This window comes from Cryptomeria japonica, chromosome 6 (genome assembly GCF_030272615.1).
Source record: "Cryptomeria japonica chromosome 6, Sugi_1.0, whole genome shotgun sequence".
Taxonomy (NCBI): Eukaryota; Viridiplantae; Streptophyta; class Pinopsida; order Cupressales; family Cupressaceae; genus Cryptomeria; species Cryptomeria japonica.
In genome coordinates this window covers 242864251-242887492 of record NC_081410.1, presented here as the reverse complement: position 1 = coordinate 242887492, position 23242 = coordinate 242864251, and the positions used below count along the sequence as shown (strand labels likewise).

General features: G+C 35.7%; 1 protein-coding gene across 1 annotated transcript in view; it reads left to right on the top strand.

Moving 5' to 3' along the window:
- Positions 1–313: 313 nt before the first annotated feature.
- Positions 314–23242, top strand: part of LOC131079752 (mitogen-activated protein kinase kinase 1) — a 153568-nt gene continuing 130639 nt past the window's right edge. Inside the window, exon 1 of the mRNA XM_058017783.2 lies at positions 314–527. Within this exon, the coding sequence (XP_057873766.1) occupies positions 457–527 (71 nt within the window). The 5' untranslated portion in view covers positions 314–456. The remainder of the gene's footprint in view (positions 528–23242) is intronic.

Sequence of the window (23242 nt, the reverse complement as noted above, 5' to 3'; positions counted from 1 at the left end):
CATGATTAAAAATCACTGCATTTCTTTAAAAGCGGTGAAAAAATAACATACAATATTGAAAATTGTAACATGTCAATTACACCTTACCATCTTCAAGCACTATTACTTTCTCATGACTTGCAAATAAATGCATATCAATTTTAATCATGCTAAATTTTTATTTATATGAAATCTTTCAACTATAGTGTGATCACAAGAACTCCTCTTAGCATAACATAAAAAAAAAAAAAAAAAAAAGGGGAAAGAAGAAGAAAAAGAAAAACAAAGAAATAAAAAACCTTGTATACATTTTCGAGGGTATATCACGACAGCCCTTAATAGTGCACCGCGTCCAAAAAGATACTCGCTTCTTTCGAATTTGATTTCGTGTTGGCGCTCGCGGCACCCCGCGAAGCATTGGCGAGATAGCAAGGCTTTCTGCGAGGGCGATTGAAGTTGTATGCTTCAACTAGAGCCATGAGAAAGAAGGAGCTCAAGCAACTTAAGCTCGCTGTTCCCAAGCAGGAGACGCCCATTACCAATTTCCTGTAACAAATCTTACTGTCTCTCTTACAATAAACTCGAAATCGCATTATATATTAAGTCATATTTTTTATCTTCAAGATCACGCATAATAGTTTCATTCTCCAATACACTTGAACGCTTGACAATTTGGTAAAATCAGGAACTCTTCGTTCAGCCAAGGTCCCACGGATTTCCATTTTCTTTTGCCATTGTTTTGAAATTCTTTGAAGCTACATTTTGCATTTCCCAGAACAATGTGTTACTCATTTTCAAAAAGTAAATTTTATTGATTATTCCGCGGCTTACTTTTGACTTATTGATATATGTCATTTGCATCCGTGTGCAAAGCTCTAAAATTTTGGGCAGTTGGAATGTTTGGAAATTTTACAGGGTCCAGTTATGGGTTGCCTCTTGTGCGGGGTTGAGTATGTTTTGACCACATTATTAACATTTGTAAAACATGGGTCGGTCGCACTGGAGTATACCCTATAACTATTACGTGGCGACCTTACCATATGTCCACAGGATTTATGGGCTTTCTTAACCTAGTGGGTGATTTGAACTGAGATAATGCCCTTATAATTGTTCTTTATTTATCATTACATAAGAATGTCCTCAACAATTTTAAGGCAGTTTGTTTTAAACAGTTATTTTTGGAGCATTTTCTAGAAATGAACTTTTCCGCAAGTATTATGTCTAAATTGTCAGTAGCTTTTACAGAAGACTGTCTAACATTATTGCATTTGTAAATGCTGTGTGAATTTACAGCAGATAAGCTGGTTGAGCTTGATCATTGTTAGGTAAGTTTGTCCCTTCTTTACACATACAAGCTACACAGACTCTAATTACTCACCGCCGGTAGCTTAGATTACTTTCCAGATTTTGTCTTTCTTTCGGTGTTAAAGCTTTTTAAGACAGAACAGGAAACCAATAAGAACCTTTTCAGGTAAAGAAACCAGCAGCAATTTCCAACTACAACTGCTGCACTCAAGGAACAAGAAATGAATATAGAAGAAATTTTAAAACCAGAGAGAAAATCCTTATTCAAAAGATCAATCCTTTATATTTCGGACATAGGAGAACATGGTGTTCTCTCCATGTGTTTTGAACTTTTGATTTACATCAGGTAACTTTTTTTCCCATCCTATTCCTCTATTTTTTAACAGTAGTTCTGCCTCGAAACTCCTCCTGCATGATACATCCTCAAGAATCATTACCTTCTTTCATTACGACTATTCCAACTGTAATTGTGACAGCTGGATTGCCGCACTGGCTTAGCTATAGCCCTCAAACTTAGACAAAATGTGAAATCTTATTTTGTATCTGATCCGTTTCTTTTAGCTGTTTAAGGTATCCACCAATACTCTCATGAATGTCCTCAACATGATAATAGGAATACCAGGTGGTGATTGTTTTTGTCCAATGTATGCTTAGCTGTCCGTGTCTTGAATGCTTGGGCTACCCTCTGTATTTTCTAAGGTGGGCTAGTTATTTGCTTGCTAGCTTCCTGTTCACTTTGTCACAGCCTCCAGTTTTGATTTCGTCTCTTTCTGCTTTTCCTTCTATTGTGCATCACTTTCAATTATGGATTTCTTCATCAATATGACAATTCTTGTTGCAATTTCTGCCTTTTTGGGAGTCTTTTGGCTATCTGCACACAGCTTTGCTTGTTTCACATGAAAATATTTCTTTCTCCTTCAACTCTCCAACCTGATTGCATCTTCTTTTCATTCATCTCAACATACATAAATTTGATGCAAGTCTGATTTGGGGAATGGATTAGATTCATTTCTTATTGACTTCAAAGTGCAGCCCCACAAATATCACTGCAGAATAGCTGTCTCCTGCTCAGAAACTTCTAGTAAAATGGTACACCTGGTAAATTCAAGATTGTATTCTTTGAAATCTTCCATTGGCTTCTGTTGTGGGTGCTACATCTTTCATGTTCTTTTTTAAGCATTCTTTTAAGTTCACTTCAACTATTACCGGCTTACTTCCTTCCTTCTGTTGGAACTTATGAATGACTTCCGAATGGGGCAAAGTATCACTAGACATATTCAGGAAGTTAAATGAGATATCGTGATTATCACATAGGTTTTGGCTAGCACAGAATACTTCCAGCTGCCTAAATCGAAAACCTGTCATCCAATTTCTTGATTTCCATTCTACAGGCAAAAGTCGGTATAGCAATCTTAGCTTCTAGTTTTAGGAGTTGGACAAGTAACTACCTTGTGCATTTTTAATAAAATGCAAGGAACAAGCATATTCAGTTAAATATCATACCGAGCTTCCTTTAGTGTCAAAATGCATGCAATATCATCAAAGGAAATCGTCTCAAAAAGAGATGGGGTGATACTTGATGCTCCTTTGGTTCGCTTTTCCAATTGGTCAATGTTTGCTTGTAGGTTGTAGTCTAAAGAGAGTTCTTGTTCTCTTCTCAATGAGATAGGCGTCCATGATGACCATCCCAACTTGAACTGGAAGGATGCAAAATGTTACAGGTCTAGGTAGTAGTAACTAGGAAGAACTACAAATTGTAAGTTGGTTGCAGTTGCACAGCCTAAATTTGTAATTTTTATCCTATAAGACACTCTTATCCTTGGCCAACCAAATATACCTTGCATGAGGCTTAATGAGTGATAGGTTTATTTCCATCGTGCGGTAGTTACAATGGCATGCTGTAATATTCTTCCTAAACATTTTATGATGTTATCAATAGCTGTACCTTGACTTCCTCACAAAGATGTACAAGGGTCTTGAAAGGTATCACTTCTCAGCGTTGAATGCCGTTGTGATTTAACTTCCAAATAGGTGATTTTGGCATTGGTGGTCTAATGATATGGAATTTCTTATTTGTTCTAGTTTGAAGGCACCTTAGTAATATTTGATTTATATTCTTTAAGATCCATAGAAGATTTTCCCTTCAAGATTATTTGTTCTTTTCTATTTCCTTTTGGTTTCCTTGGATGTCAAGATATATGTTCATGTTGATCCTTTCCTTGATAACTACTTAAATATGTTTCATTATAATGCATTTGCTTTATTCTTTTTGGTGCAATCATTGCTTGCATAAGAATTTAATGGATTTTTGTACATGATGTGTTTGAAGAGAACATTTGTCTTCTTGAGCTTGCCATGGGGAACTGTGGGCTCCATAGATGCTCTACATGTGGTTCTAGTTTTGTTATTGATTGCGTTGGGCATCCTCGACATGTTCTTAGTTGTTATTTTTATATATTGAAATCCTCAAACTCTATGAGATGCTCATGTAATGAAGTCCTAAAAATCCATGATGCATTGATATCGCAAAGTCTTTGAACTTTTTTATGCATTTATGTAGTGAACATGTTGATTTCCTTTAGCCATTGATATAGTGAAGTACTCAAGCAACATTGGGGCATTGATGCAACAAAGTCCTATAGCTTTGAGGTTTACTACAATTGAAGTTCTACTGTCTCTCAAGGAATCGTTATAATAATTTCATGTCTCCTATGGCATTTCTCTATGCTAATCTATTTATGAGTTTAATGACTTGGAGTTTATTAATGACATTTGCTTTCCTAGTAGATGGGTAGTTGAGGGGGAACTATGGGCTTTGCAGATGCTCTACACTAGTTCTAGTTTTTATTATTGATTGCGTTAGGCATTCTCAACATATTCTTAGTTGTCATGCTTATATGGTGAAGTCCTCAAACTCTATGAAGTGTTCATGTAATGAAGTCCTCAAAATCCACGATGCATTCATATCACAAAGTCCTTGAAATTATTTGTGCATTTATATAGTGAAAATTTCAAATTCCTTTGTTATTGTGAAGTGCTCAAGCTTCATAGGGCACTGATGCAACCAAATCTTATAGTTTTGAAGCACCATTACAATTGAAGTTCTATAGTTTCTCAAGGAATCACTATAATAACTTCACGTCTCTTAGGGCATTGCTTTATGTTAAACTATATATGAGTTTAATGACTTGGAGTTTATTAATGATCTATGCTTTCCTAGTAGATGAGTAGTTGAGGAGATGAATTGGTTGGATTTCCAAGTGAGCAATCCCTTATAGTGATGAATATAGAGGGCATCGATCTACAATTATAGCTGGGTGATGGCCTTCTCTATGTTAGATCTTTAATTTATTGTTTTAAAAAATATTGTTGCATTGTGACTTTTGTTTGTATTTTTTGTTGTGTATGGGAGGCAATTTACATCAATGAGGGTTAAAATTTCAATGCCTCTTCCACACCATGGATTATAACAATAAATTGAACTGTGAACATATTGTTACACAAATGTATTTGAAAGATAATTTGTCCATTAACGTAGTAATGGAAACAAGGCTCAAGGAAAATGAAACTATGTAAATCCAAATTCTAAGTCATTACAGTAATTGGAGGAGAGAATCAACGAATTTGCAAAGTAAGAAGCAATTTATGAGTTAAAATTTGAAGGCTACTTCCCTTGACCTTAATTTGCAAAGGTATATGTAGGGAATTTTCAGTTTTTTGATCCAAAAAGTAGTGTGCTTTACTATTCTAGGCTTAGTTTTTCTCTTTTTTTTTAATTAAAGATAGATTGAACTCATTACAAAATCTTCAAGTGTACATTACAGAAACTAACTGTATTATTGCAGCCACACACGGCTCATTATATATAGAGTATCAATAAAATTTAATAAAATTAGGTTTATTGTAGCTTAAGGTCTTTAAGCTACCCATTCTAGAAGCACAAGCCACGCCATATATTAATGAGGAAGAAAAAGCAAATCAAGCAGCAAGTCATAAATCAAATCATCTTTTATTAAAGAAAGGATCTCAAGGAATGAAGCCCCCACCATCGCCTTCCAATTTTCAACCTACAAAGAACCACCCATTTCACCCACACTTGAAGAACAACCCACAACCTTTACACATAAGGGATCAAAGGAAATGTTGGAAATGACATTTCAAACCGAGTCTTGAGAGATCACTGATCAATGCGTAGTGAGATGTTTCTATGTGAATGGATTGGCATTCAATGTTGTTTGCTCACCATATTGGCAATAAATGGTGAAAACAATTCATGGGGCTCCAAAAGGGTACAAGGGCTTGGGTTTTGAGGTGCATAGCATCTTGTTGGAAAAGAGGTGAATTTTGTAGAGGAGTCATTGAAGCTTGTAGGGGATTTGTGGGTCGAAACAAGGGTGTCAATTGTTTCCAATGGATGGAATTGTAGTGTCCTTAAAGGGTTTGTAAAGAGGGGGTGAAGGATGTTGCATTTATTGCTAATATTCTCATGACGACCATTGAGGAAGTAGGCCCTTGAAATGTTGTGCAAGTTACAACAAACAATGCCAAAAGTTGTAGAGCGATAGTGTTATCGGTTGAGGAGCATCATTCACACATTTCTCAAATACATTCTGCTGTCCACTCCACAACCTTGTACTACAAAAAGTTTGCACTGAATAGATTGAATCAAACATGTGTATGCTAAGGTCTAAGAGATCCAAATGTTCATCACCAACCACCATATTTCACAAGGTATATTTAAAACATTCTTGAAATTGGAGCTACTAAAGGAAACTTAAATATGTTTCATTTTAGTAAACTTTTTATTTTTATTTTAATATTAATTTTTGTGAATATTTATCTTTTTAAATTTGATTTTCAAATTGGTTGTTGAGACACATTTTGCCTCCAACACAATTGTCTTGGAATGACTTTCAAATTGGTTATTGAGTCACTTTCTAACATGGTCATCAACCTGAATTGGTCTATATGGAGGCAATCTAGACTTCAACCATAGCAAATATTAAGCAAATGTTCCTAGATGACATTTGGCCAGATCGGGTTGAATATCTCCTTAGTTTCATTGAGTGCATATTGATTATGATTTGTTATATCGACATGGATAGGCCTTGTTTGGGTGAGATATATGATGGCATCTACTTGCAAAAGAGCAAGATCCTAAAGAAACATTCTTCAAACAACTACACAAAATCATTGAAGAGAGATGGAACAAAATGATCACTCCACCACATCTTCTTGCCTTTGTTGAGTTCCTTTCTATGTCAACAAGAATTACCCCATGTAGAGATGTTGATAGTCAAGGGTACAACACAACACTTCGTAGACTCTTCATTGATCTTGACATGCAAGATGTAGTGAGGATTGAGTTCAAGTATTGATAATCTTCGATATATGATGGTGTCCACTTGCAAAAGAGCAAGATCCTAAAGAAACATTCTTCAAACAACTACACAAAATCATTGAAGAGAGATGGAACAAAATGATCACTCTGCCACATCTTCTTGCTTTTGTTGAGCTCCTTTCTATGTCAACAAGAATAGCCCCATGTAGAGATGTTGAAGTTAGTCAAGGGTACAACACAACACTTTGTAGACTCTTCATTGATCTTGGCGTGCAAGATGTAGTGAGGATAGAGTTCAAGTATTGATAATCTTCGATATATGATGGTACCAACTTGCAAATGAGCAAGATCCTAAAGAAACATTCTTCAAACAACTACACAAAATCATTGCAGAGAGATGGAACAAAATGATCACTCCGCTACATCTTCTTGCCTTTGTTGAGCTCCTTTCTATGTCAACAAGAATCGCCCCATGTAGAGATGTTGAAGTTAGTCAAGGGTACAACACAACACTTCGTAGACTCTTCATTGATCTTGACATGCAAGATGTAGTGAGGATAGAGTTCAAGTATTGATGTTCTTCGGGACAAGTATAAGGTCAATGCTCATAGTTAGTGGTACTTCCATGGCCAATCATTCATACGCCTACAACCTCTTGCAATCAAATTTTTATTGTAAGTTTTATAAAAAAAATCTCTTATCTTTAAAGTTTCATTTATATTTTATAATATAAATATTTAAATTTATAACTCTTAACTCTCTAATTTTGTCTTTATAGGTTGCTAGTTCATCTACATCTTATAGGAATTGAAGCACATACTCCATCCACTTAGTAAAGTGCAATTGACTGCACCAAAAAAATGCAGAGGGTTTGGTGTATGCTGTAATATCCCAGTAATTTTTTTTTTGATTTTTTAACAATAAGAGATACAAGCAATCACCACAATCCGTTAAGGTCAGAGAAATAATCCAAACTGCTGAAAGGGAACCCTTCCACCTTTTGTTCACCGAGAGCCCAGTCTGGGAGGGTGAGAGCATACGGTGTTCCGGGGATCGTTAGCAACAATAATCAAACTGAAATTACAATACCTGGGCGGCAAGCCAACCCCTTCTGCTTATCCAGCAGGATAGAAACCAAACTCTTGGCAGTAAATCGACCAAGGGAAAAAGACAAGAAACTGAAATTCAATCACTCTACTGCATATTTTAGTGGGAGGACATTACATTAAACTATCACTCTACCGCATATTTCAGCGGGAGGACAATTGCATTAAACTTATCACTCGACCACTTATTCAGTGGGAGTGCTGAGTACATAAACTGAATTACAAAACTTAGAAGGCGGCAAGCCAGCCTCTTCCACTTATGCAATGGGGATTACAAATAAGAGCAGCAAGAAGGGATGATCAGTACTACTAAAACAACCTTAGAAAATAGAGATGAGATGAGAAGAGTACTTGCAGATTTCTACAGCAAGAATATAAGTTTCTGTTACAACCAATTTGCAGGCTGAAAGTACAATTTAGCAGCCTATGGAAACACCAAAATGCTCATAACTCCCTCATTTTTCACCCGAATCAACTCAAATCAATCCCAATCCCACAATATAACACTCACAACCGCATCCAATCCAAACCACAACCCAAACAACCCAATATTCATTTGGCACACATCCCAATGCAATTACAAAAACCAACGCTAGACCTAGGAAGTTCGATTTTGTCTAGAAAAATCATTGCTTAATTAAACTTGCTAAAAACTTACACAATGTATCGCCATGACTAGGAAGGAAGGATGAGCCGGTACCCAGAATGATGGAGTCGCCTGGTAAAGAGGTGTGAGCAAAATATACTTTCAGTAGTCTCGCGACCAGCAACCAGAAAACACTCAAATCCCACAGAGAACACTCCACAATCTGCAACTCATTCACCAACATCAATGGGAATACAAGGACACAGCTAGGTACTATCTTGCAAGTATGAAACTGAGACTTAGCTAGGAAGCCATACTTCGAAGCTCAGATTTTCAGTAGCCAAACCGGCAGCATAATGATGCAATTTTCAAAGATCCCCCAAATGAGAGCCCAAGGCTCTTATTTATAACTCTTCATCAACCAAATTCAAATGCAAATACCTCCAAACGCCACTCTTTCATTTGCATTTCATTTCACCCAAGTGTAGCGCCACTTTTCATAAGTCAAACCTCACGCCAAAAGGGAAGGGACCCACGTTAATCACTTGGCAAATAATGGGGATGCAATATAACATAATATTCCTCTAACATATTTCGCCATCCCATAGTACACATGAGTTTCGCCAAACACTTAGGATAAAATAGGCATTAATCCCAAATATAATAAATCAGTCGCGAATAATCAGATTAATTAAATATTAAACCTTAGGATAAGGAAATAATATTTAATTATGTCGCATATGACTCCCGTATTGATTATTAACACAACTAGGATGAAACTGAGCCAGGACGACCACAGAACTGCTGCAGAATCAGAACCCTGTCTACTGCCAAAAATAGTATTGTGCCACACTGCCACTTACTAAAAATAGTAAGTCAAGAACTAATGCTCAAAAAAGCATGATCATCGCGTCTAGAGGCAAAACATGGAGAGCTCAGTAGGACAGTAACACCAGAATGGCCATTCCCTGACTTACTAAAAATAGTAAGTCCTCGTTTCATCGATGCTGGACCCCTCATTCTTCATTCCACCTAGCCTACGGGTCTCAGGAATAGGCTAATGGACCACTAGAAGGTCATCAGTGAGAAGGGGACATTACATATGTGCATTCAAACTTGCGGCTCCTTTCACACAAACAAAGTGGATACAAGGAGGGGGACTCAAGGAAGTGGGTTGTTGAGTCAAAGCATATTGACTTGGATGCTGCCACTTCCCACCTTGTTGCACCTAATGTTGAAGATGAGCTAACTAGCAAGCATGAAAATGCTATTGCCAATGTCAGTGGTATTGTTTGTGGCTTTTCTAATTTACTAGAACCTACAATTAGGATTAAGGTGTCTCAACCTTTGCAAGTCCTAGCATTTAATTGGTGATTATTTAATTAGCTTATCCTAAGTTTACTTGCCTACCTAATTTAATTTTATGTGCACTTGATAATGTCGTTCGTGGGAGTGACACTTTGAGTTGTCTTCTTACATGTGAAGTTGCAAGGGTGACATGGTTCCTATTTTTTGGGAGGTACAAGTACCACTTTGTATGAGTTGACTGGAACCATGGTTGATAGTTAACTCATGTTAGATTGTTAGTTACTAGTGGCAGATTCTATTTCTGGGGATTTTAGTCAAGTTTGAAAATAACATTACAGGTGGAGTTATGCATGTAGGTGTATTCCATGTAATGTGTGAGAGTTATGCTAAGTAGAGGCCTTGGAAGGTGCTGTTCATATTTGGCAGGTTGTAGTTTTGCATGTGTCATTGTGTTCATAGCTGGTAGGCTGCCGTTTTGCATGTGGAGTTGTTTTTGTTACCTCGCCTGTTCATCTTCAATCTTGGGTGTACCATTTTGGAAGCATCCATTTTATGCATTGTAATCTCCTATATATTGAACACTTGTATTTTGGAGTTGTATAATGTTTTATTCACAACTGTCATTATATTGCTGGAATCACTCCAGAATCTTGTAGAAGTGTGAAGACTCCTACAAGATCATAGCTCTGCAATTGTATGGTAAATTCTATTCGCTGATAATACATTGGGTTGTATTTTTAATCCCAAAAAGGTTTCCCCACATATATGCTGTGTAATGCGTTATTCTTTTTATATATTTATGTTATGTTGAATGTGCATCTGAATTTGTAATTGTTTAGGTGTTAGAAATTTTTGCACTATCTTTTCTACTTAGTTTGGTATAGGAAGCATCCTCCGCGCACTTGACTTCCTTTAACCTACATCATCTAATATGGATGGAGATGGTGACATTTTTAAGACCCATATTATGATGCTTGATCAATGATGGCTGATTGTTGATGCTTGGCATTATTATATTTTAAATTAATATATATCATGACAATCGAGTTTCATTAATTGACATTGTAATCCTTTTTATTTATGGTGGTTTTGTTTATTATACAATATATGGTGCTATGTGATGTATTTTGAACTTAGCTGCTGCTGCAAATATGTATATATTTTTGATTTTTATATGTTTTTATATGGATAAATCAAACCCCAAACTTTTTTTGACCCAATCCATGAATTGAACCCTCAGAATATATCTTGAACCAATACTAGGACCAGTAACCTAGATAATTAGGGAAGCTATCAAAATAGAAAAGTGATTGATTGAACCAATTGATTTTTGTAAATATTCAAAGAAAAGTTTTTAAATGTAGGCCAACTTGATTATTATACTCAAGTAATTATTATTGATAAACTTCTATGTAATGAATTGTTGTCCTCATTTTTGGATTCTCAAAAATGTGACAACCCCTACAAATTTTTGCCTAAAAAGTGTCATTTTTGTCTCCAAGGCACATTTTATGAGGTACAAAACTCACATTTAATAGTGTCAAATCATTGGGGGGTGTCTTTGCCATCATTGTCCAAGTTTTGGTGAGTTTTGGTCTTCCTTTTCCTAGCTTTTTGTGCAATTTCGGGTTTCAGAACAGTCGCTGCAGATTGAAGATTTTACTCTATGGCATGCTTCCCAAGGCAGAATTTTGCTTCGCCCTGGACTGTCTTAATCCTCAGTCCATCCTCGAACCACGTTTCAATTTTTGTCGCATTTTGGTTTCGTTTGTTATGTCTTTCCTTCAATTTCGGGTTTTTTCTCCCTGACTGCAGGTGGGAAATTTTCCTTAAGTTGCAAGTTTTATGTTTTTCCTTTATTTTAGTGTTGTAGGGAAATTTTTAGTTAATTACAAGTGCACTTTATGAAAAATAGAACCTGTAACTTACTTTTTATTTCCCCCTTGTTGCTTTTTGTCTTTTAAGTCATTGTAGGAACTTTTTGGGCATATTACAAGTGAACAATAAATTATAAAGTTAAAATAAAACTTGTAATTCTTTTAAAAAGTTCCATTTAAGTGATTTTAAGTTATGGCAAGGGTTTTTCTCCTCCATTACAAGTTTTATAAAGTCACTTTAAGTTGTAATAGGGATTTTATTTCCCTATTACATGTTTTATTTTTAAGTTGTTTTTGTGACTTGTAAAAGGAATTTTATTTTCCCTTTACTAGTCTTTTGTTGAGTTGTTTAAAACTTGTAATGGGAGTTTTATTTCCCTATTACAAGTATTTTAAACTTCTTGTTTGCTCTCAAAAACCCGATTTTCCTTATTGCATGCAATTTTAAACTTGTTGTTCTTTCCCAAAAACCCGACCAGCAATATTGGAGGATTTTGTTGAAGATTTCCAACGATTTTTGTGGAGAAATTCTTGGAGGAGGAAGGCGTTTTGGATTCCTTGCTATTTTTATGCATTTTCCAACTCTCTTCATGCCATTTGGAAGACATTATCGCTGGTTTTATGGTGTTTTAACAGCAAAAACATTTTTGAAAAATGCCACGATTGTCTTCTTCAAATGCCACAAATCTTGCCTTTCCTAAGGCGTTTTGGCTTCTTTCACCTAGGCGTGGGGTTTGGATGAAGATTTGACCAATTCTCATGCCATTTTGATAGCCGTTTTGCTGCATATGGCATTTTCTTAAAAACATGGCTAGGGTTTGAATCTTCTTCTTTTGTCTATAAGAGATTCTTTCTCTTCATGATAGTTGTTAGTTTTGTTTTGCTCTTTCCTAAAATCGGTTTTGTGAGAGATTTTTCCCCTTCGTTCCAAGTTTGTAAAGCAATTTGTGAATTGCATTGTTCTTCCCCATTTTCCCTCTTTACCTGCATTCGGGATTTTAAATCCCGATTGCAAGTAGGATGAAAATAATTGATCTTCCCCTTTGGCTAGAATATTTTAATCATCTTTTCGTGAAATTCCAAGTTTCTAAGTTGAAAAATACCTATTTTTTTCAAAATCGGGTTTTTAGAACCGGATTACATGTTGAAAGTTCTTCCCATTTTCATAAAGATGATCTTCCCAAAATCTTTTCCTTGTTCATAAGCTTCATTCCCATCATTTCCCACATATCAAGAACCCTATTCCCGCCATTTCATCCACTCATTTCACACCTTCATTCATTTTCCCCATTTAAAGTCTACCTACAATCAGCCATCCAGAACCTGAAATTGGTCCAAAATGCACTCAAAAAACACTTGAAAATGAGTTTTAAAGGTCCAATTACAAGTGCAAACTTGTCGTTACCCATTACACATATGAAGTTGCATGTTTGTTCTCCACAATTGCAAGTTAATGCTCTTGTTTTCCCCACACATGTAATGCAGCTTCCAGAACCCGAAATTCACCTATGGGCCAATTTTTACATCAATTTATCCCTTCCCATGTCAGTCTTGTTTGCACACACGATCTACCAAATCAATGGATTAAGGCATGGGTCTTATTTTGCAAGCATATTTCAAGATTGGAGGATGATACAAAGAAGAGATACAACAACAATTCATGGTTGAGAGCATAGAATGCTTTCAAGACAAAGATGGTCATGACATGAAAAGAGGAAGGCAGCCCTTTCTCTCTTGAAAAGCTAGTACTACCCCAAGCAAGAAGATAAGGATGCAAGTTCCCGTTCCGGTTTAAGATGTCTTTACCAATCCAGAATACTTCAAGTTCTAGCATCCTGAAGCAACATGAAGATCATCACAGACAAAGGATGATGCAGTTAGAGTCGCGTCTTTAGACACATGAAATAGTTTTAGTTATGCATTTGTAATTTTGTTTTGACAAGTTAGATGTAAAAAAATAACTTTGTAATTGCAAGTTAACTCGTTACTTGCACTTTTGTAATTACATGTAAAGCAACTACAAGTTGTGTTCAATTAGGACTGTAGTTGGAATAAGTCATAGTTAGTTATTGAATAAGTCTTGGTGGTTGAGAGAATTTCTCAAGTTAGTTGGGATCCTCCCACCTTTTTCTCATGACTCCTCTCCTATAAATACTTGAAGGGGTCTATTGTAATGGATATCTTTTGGCAATGCAACAAAATTTTGCCAATTTGTATGTGCACTCTAAGACTTTGAGCTCAGATGTAAATCAGATTGCTTTCAATAAAAGAGGCAAGTTGTGTTGAGACTTTGTGCCAATTCAAGTTGTTATGTGACGATATTTTCTAGAGTTGATTGTGAATTTTGTTCTATTGTGAAAGAGGGATTTGAATTCAATTTTGCAGACTTTGAGCTGCTAATTGTATTGAGAGTTATATGTTTGGTTTTCAGATTTAGTCTTGCAGACTTTGAGCTGCTTATCATATCTAAAACTAGTGTGGAAAGCTAAAGTGGGAAGATAACTTGTAGACTTTGTGCTGCTTCTATTTTTAAGACTTGTGCATGTGAGTTGAAGTGCATCATGTAGTTAGACTTTGAGCTGCTACATATTGTGCTTAGTTAGCAAAAAATCATCTAAAAAGGTTGATAGGAGAATAGATAGTTGAAGACTTTGAGCTTTCTTTCTGTTTTCCCGTCCCGGAGAAGTGACAGAGGTCTTTGTGCCTTCATGGAAACTTTGCTTCCCTTTATGTTCCAAAAATCCTACAAAGAAGTCTCATTTCTATATTTGCTGTTATGTATTTCCAATTGCTATTACTTTTCTGTGAAGAGAAAAGAGTATAGTTTTTCTTGAAAGAAGAGGAAAGACTGATGTCCCACCCATATTAGATTAGTTTAGTTTGTAGATAGGGGGAGCCTTCCCTTAATTAGGAGAGTTTTACTCACACACTGTGGTTGAAACCACAATTTTGTATATTTCACCAAGTGTACAAAATTTTCAACCAACATGAATATCAATATTGTTTTTGTCCTTAATGTCAAGTCTATTTTGGAGATGAGTTTGAAAGGAGTTGAAATTTCAAGAGCTGAAATCCATCAAAATTTTTTTGGAAAAAGTTGTGGTAAATGCACACCACGAAAAACTAAAGTAATTAACATTGAACAACTCATGCACAAACATATTGATATTGAAGTACATGAGATGAAGACCAAGGGATATCAACAAACAAGACTATTCATGCATTGTCAAACACGATCAAAGTAGAAACCCTTGCACTATATGGTTTTCCTAAAAACAAATTCTATTCCACAATGGTATAAATCATTTGATTGTGAAATGATAATTTGATGTTGTTTTAACAAAGGATACAAAGGCTCCTTAAATAAGCAATTACAAGCAAAGTTTCTAAAACAGAAATGAAAGACCCAAAATAAATATTCTAAATAAGAACAAACTACGAAAAGGAAATATCCTAAACTAACTAACTAACCAAATGACCATTATAGAAACATTACATAATTACTTTAATACCCTCCCTTAATGGTCATTCTACTAAACACCCTACAAAAGACTTGACATAATCTATATTGGCGATGAATGCACAGAAGGCTGCCCCCTTCTCCTCAAAACGCTCTGCGACATTAGCCTGCTATTGAGACCCTCTCTGGTTGTACAAAACTTTTGAATATGACCAATTTTACCATAATCCTTCTACCACAATCTTTCCATGTAATGCCCCCTACTGAGTTTACAGTAATTAATTTATTTCAATATACTTATGACTTAAATTAAATTGATTAGGAGACAACTCTATTTTTAGCTCTTTCCTTAACATAAATCAAATCTGTGATATTCCATAGTTTTAAATAATTTATCAATTATTCATGAATAAATTGTCAATCCACCATACTAGACAATTAATTCTATTATTAGATAATTAATTGTATCATCCATAATTCTTAATACAAAGTTCAATCCATGTTACTACTCCAATTTTAAGGAAGGAGGAGATAACTATGTTGCCAAGCGCTTAGTTACCAAATTCAGTAGGCTCCCTCAAAGTTTATAGATTCAAGCCCTTACCCTATCTTGGGACTATGGCCTCAAGGTTTACGGGACGTTGAACCCTACACTATCTTGGGAATCATCCTATTGGCTGGATTTAGACTGCCCCTCTTGGAAACAACTCAATCCCATCTTCTTAAATACTGATAGTAATAACATGATTCAGAGTATAAGTATACTAACTTCTCATGTATTATGAATATATATGAAATTAAGTATGACTGTCATACATATTGCAGTCTATATTAATATTACTATTAAATTCTGCATAACAACATTATCAGGCTTCATATATTAAGCATACATATTCAACACATCCCCATGCATACCACCAAGAACAAAGATGCTATTGCTGTAACTTAATAACAGTTCTGATCTGATCCAATCCATGGTGATGTTGCTGGATGCTTTGATTCCTTTCCTTTATATCTCTCAATGTGAGGAGAGGTCACACTTCTTCATCATGCATGCCCTTTGGCAAGAGACACACCCTTTTACCATTAGCACCTTCTGAAAGAGTGCAACTCTTCTTTATTTCTGCCCTTTGATAGGGACATGAACTTTCATAATCAAATGTGCACTTCTGATTTCCAAATTATCCCCCTCTCAAATGAGTTTCTCTTCCCCCTTTTATATCTCATTGTTGAGAGAGTCACGACTTTTCCTTCCATGTATTTTGACCATTCATTAACTTAATTAAATTTTAATTATATTCTTTTATATTTTAATTTAATTTTTAATTTTATTATTATTATTTATTATTAAATTCTATTTCAAAGTGGGTACATCAAATTCCAACATGATGTTGGGTAACAAAGCTATCCCTTCCTTTATCTAGAAACATCGAGATCAGTTTCTCAAAACCCACGATCTTTGTATTAAAAATTGCGCAAAAAACCCATCATGATTTTTCTTGGAAAAAAATAAAAAAACCCAGAAAACAAGAATACTTTTCATGATTTTTTGTGGAAAAAATAAAATAATCTAAAAAACAGCAACACCCTTCATGATTTTTTGTGGGAAAAATTAGAAAACCCTCAAACAGAGAAATAACCCACTATTTTTGTGTGAAAAAATCGTACAAAAAATGAACTGAGATACCGTGATTTTGAAGAGAAAATCGTGCAAAACCCTCCATGATTTTTTGTGGAGAAAAATCAGAAAACCTGTCCACAATTTTTGAGGAGAAAATTGTACAAAACCCCCCAGTTGTTGATTGTAACTAGGTAGAATGCGGATTTCCAATTGCCTTAAGGCAACATTGGAATCCGCCAAGGGCTGAGCCCTTCTCTCCCCTCTCACACGCCACACTAAAGGGAAACGTGTTCCCTTTAATAGGGCCGACCCTATAACTAAAAGACACACCCCACTCAAAAGGGAAACGTGTTCCCTCTAATAGGTCCGACCCTATAAAGTAATAAAATAAATAAAAAGGATCAGCACCAAGCCGACCTCAAATAGGTCCTCTTGCCTCATATAAATAAACAACTACTTGACCTCATTAACATACAATGACATCATATGTAATAATCATTCTGCAAGTGCGAAAATCAGAAAGAAAGAATTCTAAATGCGAGGTGAAGGAAGTGTGCATTGAGGCGACTGTTAATACAAGGGTGAACTTCAATAGAAGATGTGAATGGCAAGACATATGTGAAGCCAAAGACAATTTCCAGATCTGTTCATCTGAAGGTCATCTTGCTCTTATATGCAAAGTAGATTCAATAGGTGTATTGCTATGTGAAAGGCTTAGACAAATTGGTGTGCCACATCAAAGCTACCAGCTAAGTAATGTACTGTTACAATTGGATATAATTCATAGTCAGATCTGAGGATCTGTTGGCTGGGTTTTTCTTCCTAGGAGGTTTTCCCAGGGATTTGTGTGTCGTGTTCATTTTGCTCAATTTATGTTTATGTCTAAGTCTGAAACTAATTAAACAAAACAGCAAATATATTGATTTAATAATTAACTCCAGTTTTCTGAGTATAGTTTAAATCTGAAAGTCTAAAATTCAACACCAGTTAGTTTGAAAACTTTACTTACGGCTATCATGAGTAGTAAATAGAAATAAAAACTCCTTAACTTTTGTGGAAAAAATCAAGCAAAACCCTTCCATGTTTTTTTGTGAAAAAAATGAAAAAACCCATGATTTTTTTACTAATTTTTTTTGCCAAAAAAGAACCTAAGCTCTGATACCATGAAATGATAATTCGATGTTGTTTTAACAAAGGGGACGAAAGCTTCTTAAATAAGCAATTACAAGCAAAGTTTCTAAAATAGAAATGAATGACCCAAAATAAACATTCTACATAAGAACAAACTACGAAAATGAAATATCTTGAATGAACTAACTAACCAAATTACTTTTATAGAAACATTACATAATTACTTTAATAGCTTGGAAATGTCCAAAATAGTTATTGTTCCTATAGTTCACTTTGTTTGATAGCTCTACTTAATTTGTATTATCAACAGTGGTTAGAAATATTGAATTTGTTTTTTCTGAAGGTGATGTATTTTTGTTAGTAATAAAAAGTTGCAAGTTCAAATCAAGCAATGTTACAGTTATTAGACATAACGTTAGGCTATACTTTGTACACAAGCATTTATTGCTCATTTTTGGCTATGCTTTTCAATTGGTAACTATATTCCCACCTTCTTGTTTAGGAGATACATTCTCTAGATTAACATCTTGATTCCCCTCAACATAGGAAAATCCTCTTTCGATGAAACAAATTGACAAGCCTTATGGGTTGAATCTAGGTGATTTAGAAGACACTTATAAAACTTTCTCTTGCAATTTATACTTTTCAACATGTTGGCAAACTGTTATCTCATCCAAGGGCTTCACAATATTTGCTTTCAAAATGCACTTAGGAGGCAAGGGCATGTTTTTATTGGTGAATCTGCCCTATTGGGGTAAGGCAATGGAGCTTCTACCAAGGTGTTGATGTGTTTTTTATGACACCATGCAACACAGAATAAAATACTAAGTATTCTATCCTCTCTTGAACAAAGACCTTTCAGATGCTAAACTATGTGATCAAACGAGACAACTCCAAGGTTCTGATGGTCAGGTCTTGACTTTATGCATGGATAGAGTCAGTGTGTTGATGTGATTTGTTGGAATCACAAGGGGACTTACGTTTTGCTTGAACTATACTGGAACATGGATTCTAATTAACTTGAAAAAAAGGCAAAAGGATAAAGGGTTGAGAAAGACTACGCTACTCTTAACATCAACGATGATGATGAATGTTACTTAGATGGACAAACTCCCTCAAATCAAGCCTTGCTTCGCCACGATGACAACAACTACACAACACAAGATTGATGCAATCTTGTAAGGAAATGGAAGATTTTTACACTGCGAGTACATCACTCAAATACCCAATGCTGGTGCAACTTGAACAAGTATCCACAATTGAACTTAGCACAATTATGAGGTTCAGACTAACTTTGCATTTTGACTTACAATCAACATACCACAAAAAGTATGAATCGAGAAATTCATCATAATATCTTCATTAGCATCCACCATGATAAATGAATTCTAATTAACTTTGAGAAGTAACAAGAAACCATCCAAATGTAGAAGCACACCACATACATCCACCATAACATCAATAAAATCAAGTATTTATTTCCACAAGTCTTGGCCATAGTTTCTTCTTTCCTCCTCTTACTTTACTCTACTTGCTATCTGACTGCTATCTTACTATTGAGTAGCAACTATTAACCTTTACAAATGAGAGCATTGAGCCTTATATAGAGGTATCTTTACAATTCAAAGCCTTAGATTGATTCTAAGTCAATGGCCAAGATTACATGATAAAACCCTAAGTGAGGTTTTATACAACAAACTTTGCTCTGGCCAATGAAATAATTACAATGAATTGGACACATGTCCATCTTTATTTCTAACCAATGAGAGTTGAGGTCAGGTACACAAAACAATATTTGATAAATTGCCATGTGTCACTTGCTCCACCATGAGATGACTCAAGTTCATTGAATCCGGACATCCTGATGTGGCACAATTTGATAGGTTGGATGATGACTAGGATGTCACCTCAGCTTGTTCCTTGTAGATTATCATGAAGAGGTCCTCCACCTTGAGCAATATCTCTTGATACTCAACATTTCCAATTGCGCGATGTGATGAAGATGGGGCATCTTCTCAATTGTATCATCTTCAGTGATCAAGCAAACCCTTTATCTTTGCTTAACTCTTCTAGAACTATCTTTTTTTGATCACACTTGCACAATTTCAACTTTTTCACTTGGGAATTCTTTTTTCTTCTTTGTAATGCATTTCTATCTTCAACTCTAGAATCTTGAAATATTTCCTTCCTTAACCTTCTTTGATCTTGAAATTCCTTGCCTTGGATTTGTTCTTCCCTTGCACATTATTGAGCACATCCCTTAGTTGAGAAGTAAATTCTCATATCTTAAGGGCAGGATTGCAAGACCAATGTGCAGTTGCGCCCTTGTTCTTGATGTTGTAGTCTTCTTCATCCTCCTTATATTGTAACACCTTATTCTTGTGTTCTTTGCTGGTGAAGTAGCATTCTTATTGATTTGCATAGGAATGAACCCTTGATGTCTGTTGTGACCATTTCACACATCGCCCCATTGCAAATGGGGACCCCTGCTTTTTGCTTTTTAGGGTTTGTTTTCTAGGTCTTTTAGGGTTTTGTCTGTTAGCCTTTGCATTTTGAGTGTCGCCAAGGGGATCACCTGGATAGCAGGTTCTGCTTGAGTTAGGTCAAGTTGATAAGTGATGAAGTCTGAAAGTCCTGATCCTGAAATTTGGCTAAGTCTGAAAGTCCTGATCCTGAAATTTGACTAAGTCTGGAAACTGAGAAACCTCCAAAAACTAGATTTTGCAATATAACTCCTGGAGGTCTGAAACCACTCTCAAACATCCTGAAAGTATATATCTTTCTTATACTTAAATTTTATATTCCATAAAATTATCTTGTCAGAGAGTTCAAAAAAGTCAAATTTCGCTTTTGACCCTCTCAGGAGGTCCAAAGCGAATTTCGCTCCTGACCCTCCCTGAGGGTCCAGGGCGAAAATCAACCTAGGACTCATTCCTGGCCCTATTTGACCAAATTTTGATTTGCAAAGCATTTTGTTTGGACTTTGGGATTGATTGAAAACCTTGAAGAAAATGATGAATTTTGGCCAAGATTAGGAATTTCGCTCCTGACCCTCTCCAAGGGTCCAGAGCGAAATTCATTGTAGACATCATATGCCAACTCGCTTGAATTTGAAATCTTGTTCCTGGCTTTGAAAATGATCTTACCTCACCCCGTGAAGTGGTTTGAAACTAAAGGATTGAACAATTTAGCCTAGATTGTAAATTTCGCTCCTGACCCTTGTTGAGGGTCCAGGGCGAAAATCTTATTTAAGTTTATTTTAGCACTAATTTTGGCTAACTTGTTTTGTGCAGGGTCTCCCGGAGAGAAGATTAGACATCACTTGATGCAAATTGAAGGTTGGAAAGCATTAAAGATGATGAATTTTGGGCAACAAATCAAAATTGCTCCTGACCCTCTCTGAGGGCCCAGGGCGAATTTCTTGTGGACACACTATTTTATCCCTTGTGTGATATAAAAACCTATTCATAGCATGAAACAAGATAACATCTTCCTTAGCCAAGGAATTTTGAGATGAAAAGTGAAACAATTTGATCATGATGGCAAAAAGCGCTCCTGACCCTCACTGAAGGTCCGGAGCTTGATTTTCAAATTTGCACTGTTCTTGCAGGATCAAAGTGATTTTATGATTGGAAGAGATCAAGGAAAGCATGTTCTATCCGTTGAATATAATTTGAGTGGTCAATAAAGGAGGAAATCAACCCAAAAAACAAAGGGCGCTCCTGACCCTTGCTGAAGGCCCATGGCGATTTTTCAAGATTCTCCTCTTTGTTTGAAATTTTGAGGCAAAACCTGACTTGGATAGGAGGAAGAGATGATGTTTTATACCTTAGAAGCGATTGGGAGTCTAAAGAATAAGGAAATATACCAAGAAGCAAAAAAAGCGCTCCTGACCCTCACTGAAGGTCCAGAGCGATTTTCTTGAAAGACACATTATTTTATTACTTGTTGGGCTTAAAGATTTATTCATAGCATGAAAAAGGAAAGTTCTTCCTTATCAAGGTGATTTCAAAGGGAAAGGTGAGAGAAAATAGCTTAAATTTGCAAAAGCGCTCCTGACCCTCACTGAAGGTCCGGAGCTAGATTCTTAAAGTACAATTTTCTTGCAAGGACAAAACAAGTTTTGTGATTAAAATAAATGGAAGAGGGTGTGTTCTATCCATTGAAGATAATTTGGAGAAACAACAAGGCATGGACAAGCTTAAATTTGCAAAAGCGCTCCTGACCCTCATTGAAGGCCTAGAGCGATTTTTGCAAAAAACTACAACTTTTCTTCAAAATTGTGCTAAGGCAAGGATGAGATAAGGCAAAAGGACCCCAAGAAACTTGATGAATATTATATTGCCTTTGAAAATTGAGGATTTTAGTCACAAAATAGAAAATCGCTTCTGGCCTTCACCAAGGGCCCAGGGCGAAATTTGTGGTATCCTTCATTTTCTACATTGCTTGAGCGTTGAAATTCTTAACGAATTCACCAAAATTGCTAATTTTGAGCCCTTTGGAGATTTTGAATCAAATTCACATTAAATTAAGGCATTTTGAATTTAATAAATTAATTTTTTAAGCCTTGAAATTAATAAAAATTCCCTTGGAGGCATCTAAAATTAATTTTGGATTTAAAAAAAAAAATTAAAAGTTGAGCGCACAAGGCATTATTTTGCCTTTATTTGACAAGTCGGCCTACTCCTTTTGAGGTTTTATTTATTATTTCACCTTTTATTTGCTAGGTCGGCCTCATGGGTAAGTGGAAGGTGAGCGCTCTATATATTGGAGGTGTTTTTTCACAATTCAAATCATTCAATCATCCTTTCAAGTGCGAATTTGGAGAGCTAATTGAAGGTGCGAAATCTAGCTGGAGTGGAGCGAATTTCTACTAAGTGTGGAGACTAAGGAGGGCGAAATTCATCTTGAAGGCTATTGGAGAGGCGAATTTCTTGCTAGATTGGAGGATAATTTCCAGATTTTTTGAAGGTATTTGAAGGCGAATTTCTAGATTTTTGAAGAGGCTAGTGGAGTTTATTCTTTTCCAAGCTAGAGGAGGCGCAATTTGTTCAAGAGAAGGCTTGGTTCTACACTTTGCCTAGCGAAATCTATTTTTTTTTTTACATCATTTCTTAGAGTTTAAAACTCAAGAGGAGGTATGGCGAAATCATCTTGACATCCTTGTTGAAGATTTGAATTTTGAACTTTTATTTTGAAAATTCTAAGTATTGCATGGTTAATTAGGAAATGATAACTCAAGATTTATCATGAAGTTTCCTAATTAAAATCTTAAATCTTCCTTTTAAGTTTAATTTCTAGACTTCAAGATATATTACTAATTTTGAAATGTTGTGTAGGTATCAAGATGGCGACTCCAAAGTTCGGAGGATCTACAACTTGGCAGACTCTCATCAAGGAAAATCAAGCCGGATCAAGGACGGTCTCCTCCAAGAAGATCGAGCAAGGATAAAGGCAACCTCTTCCAGTCCAGTATTCCAAGGCGAGGTACATCATCATCTTGCAAATCATGGACACGAGAAGTCAGA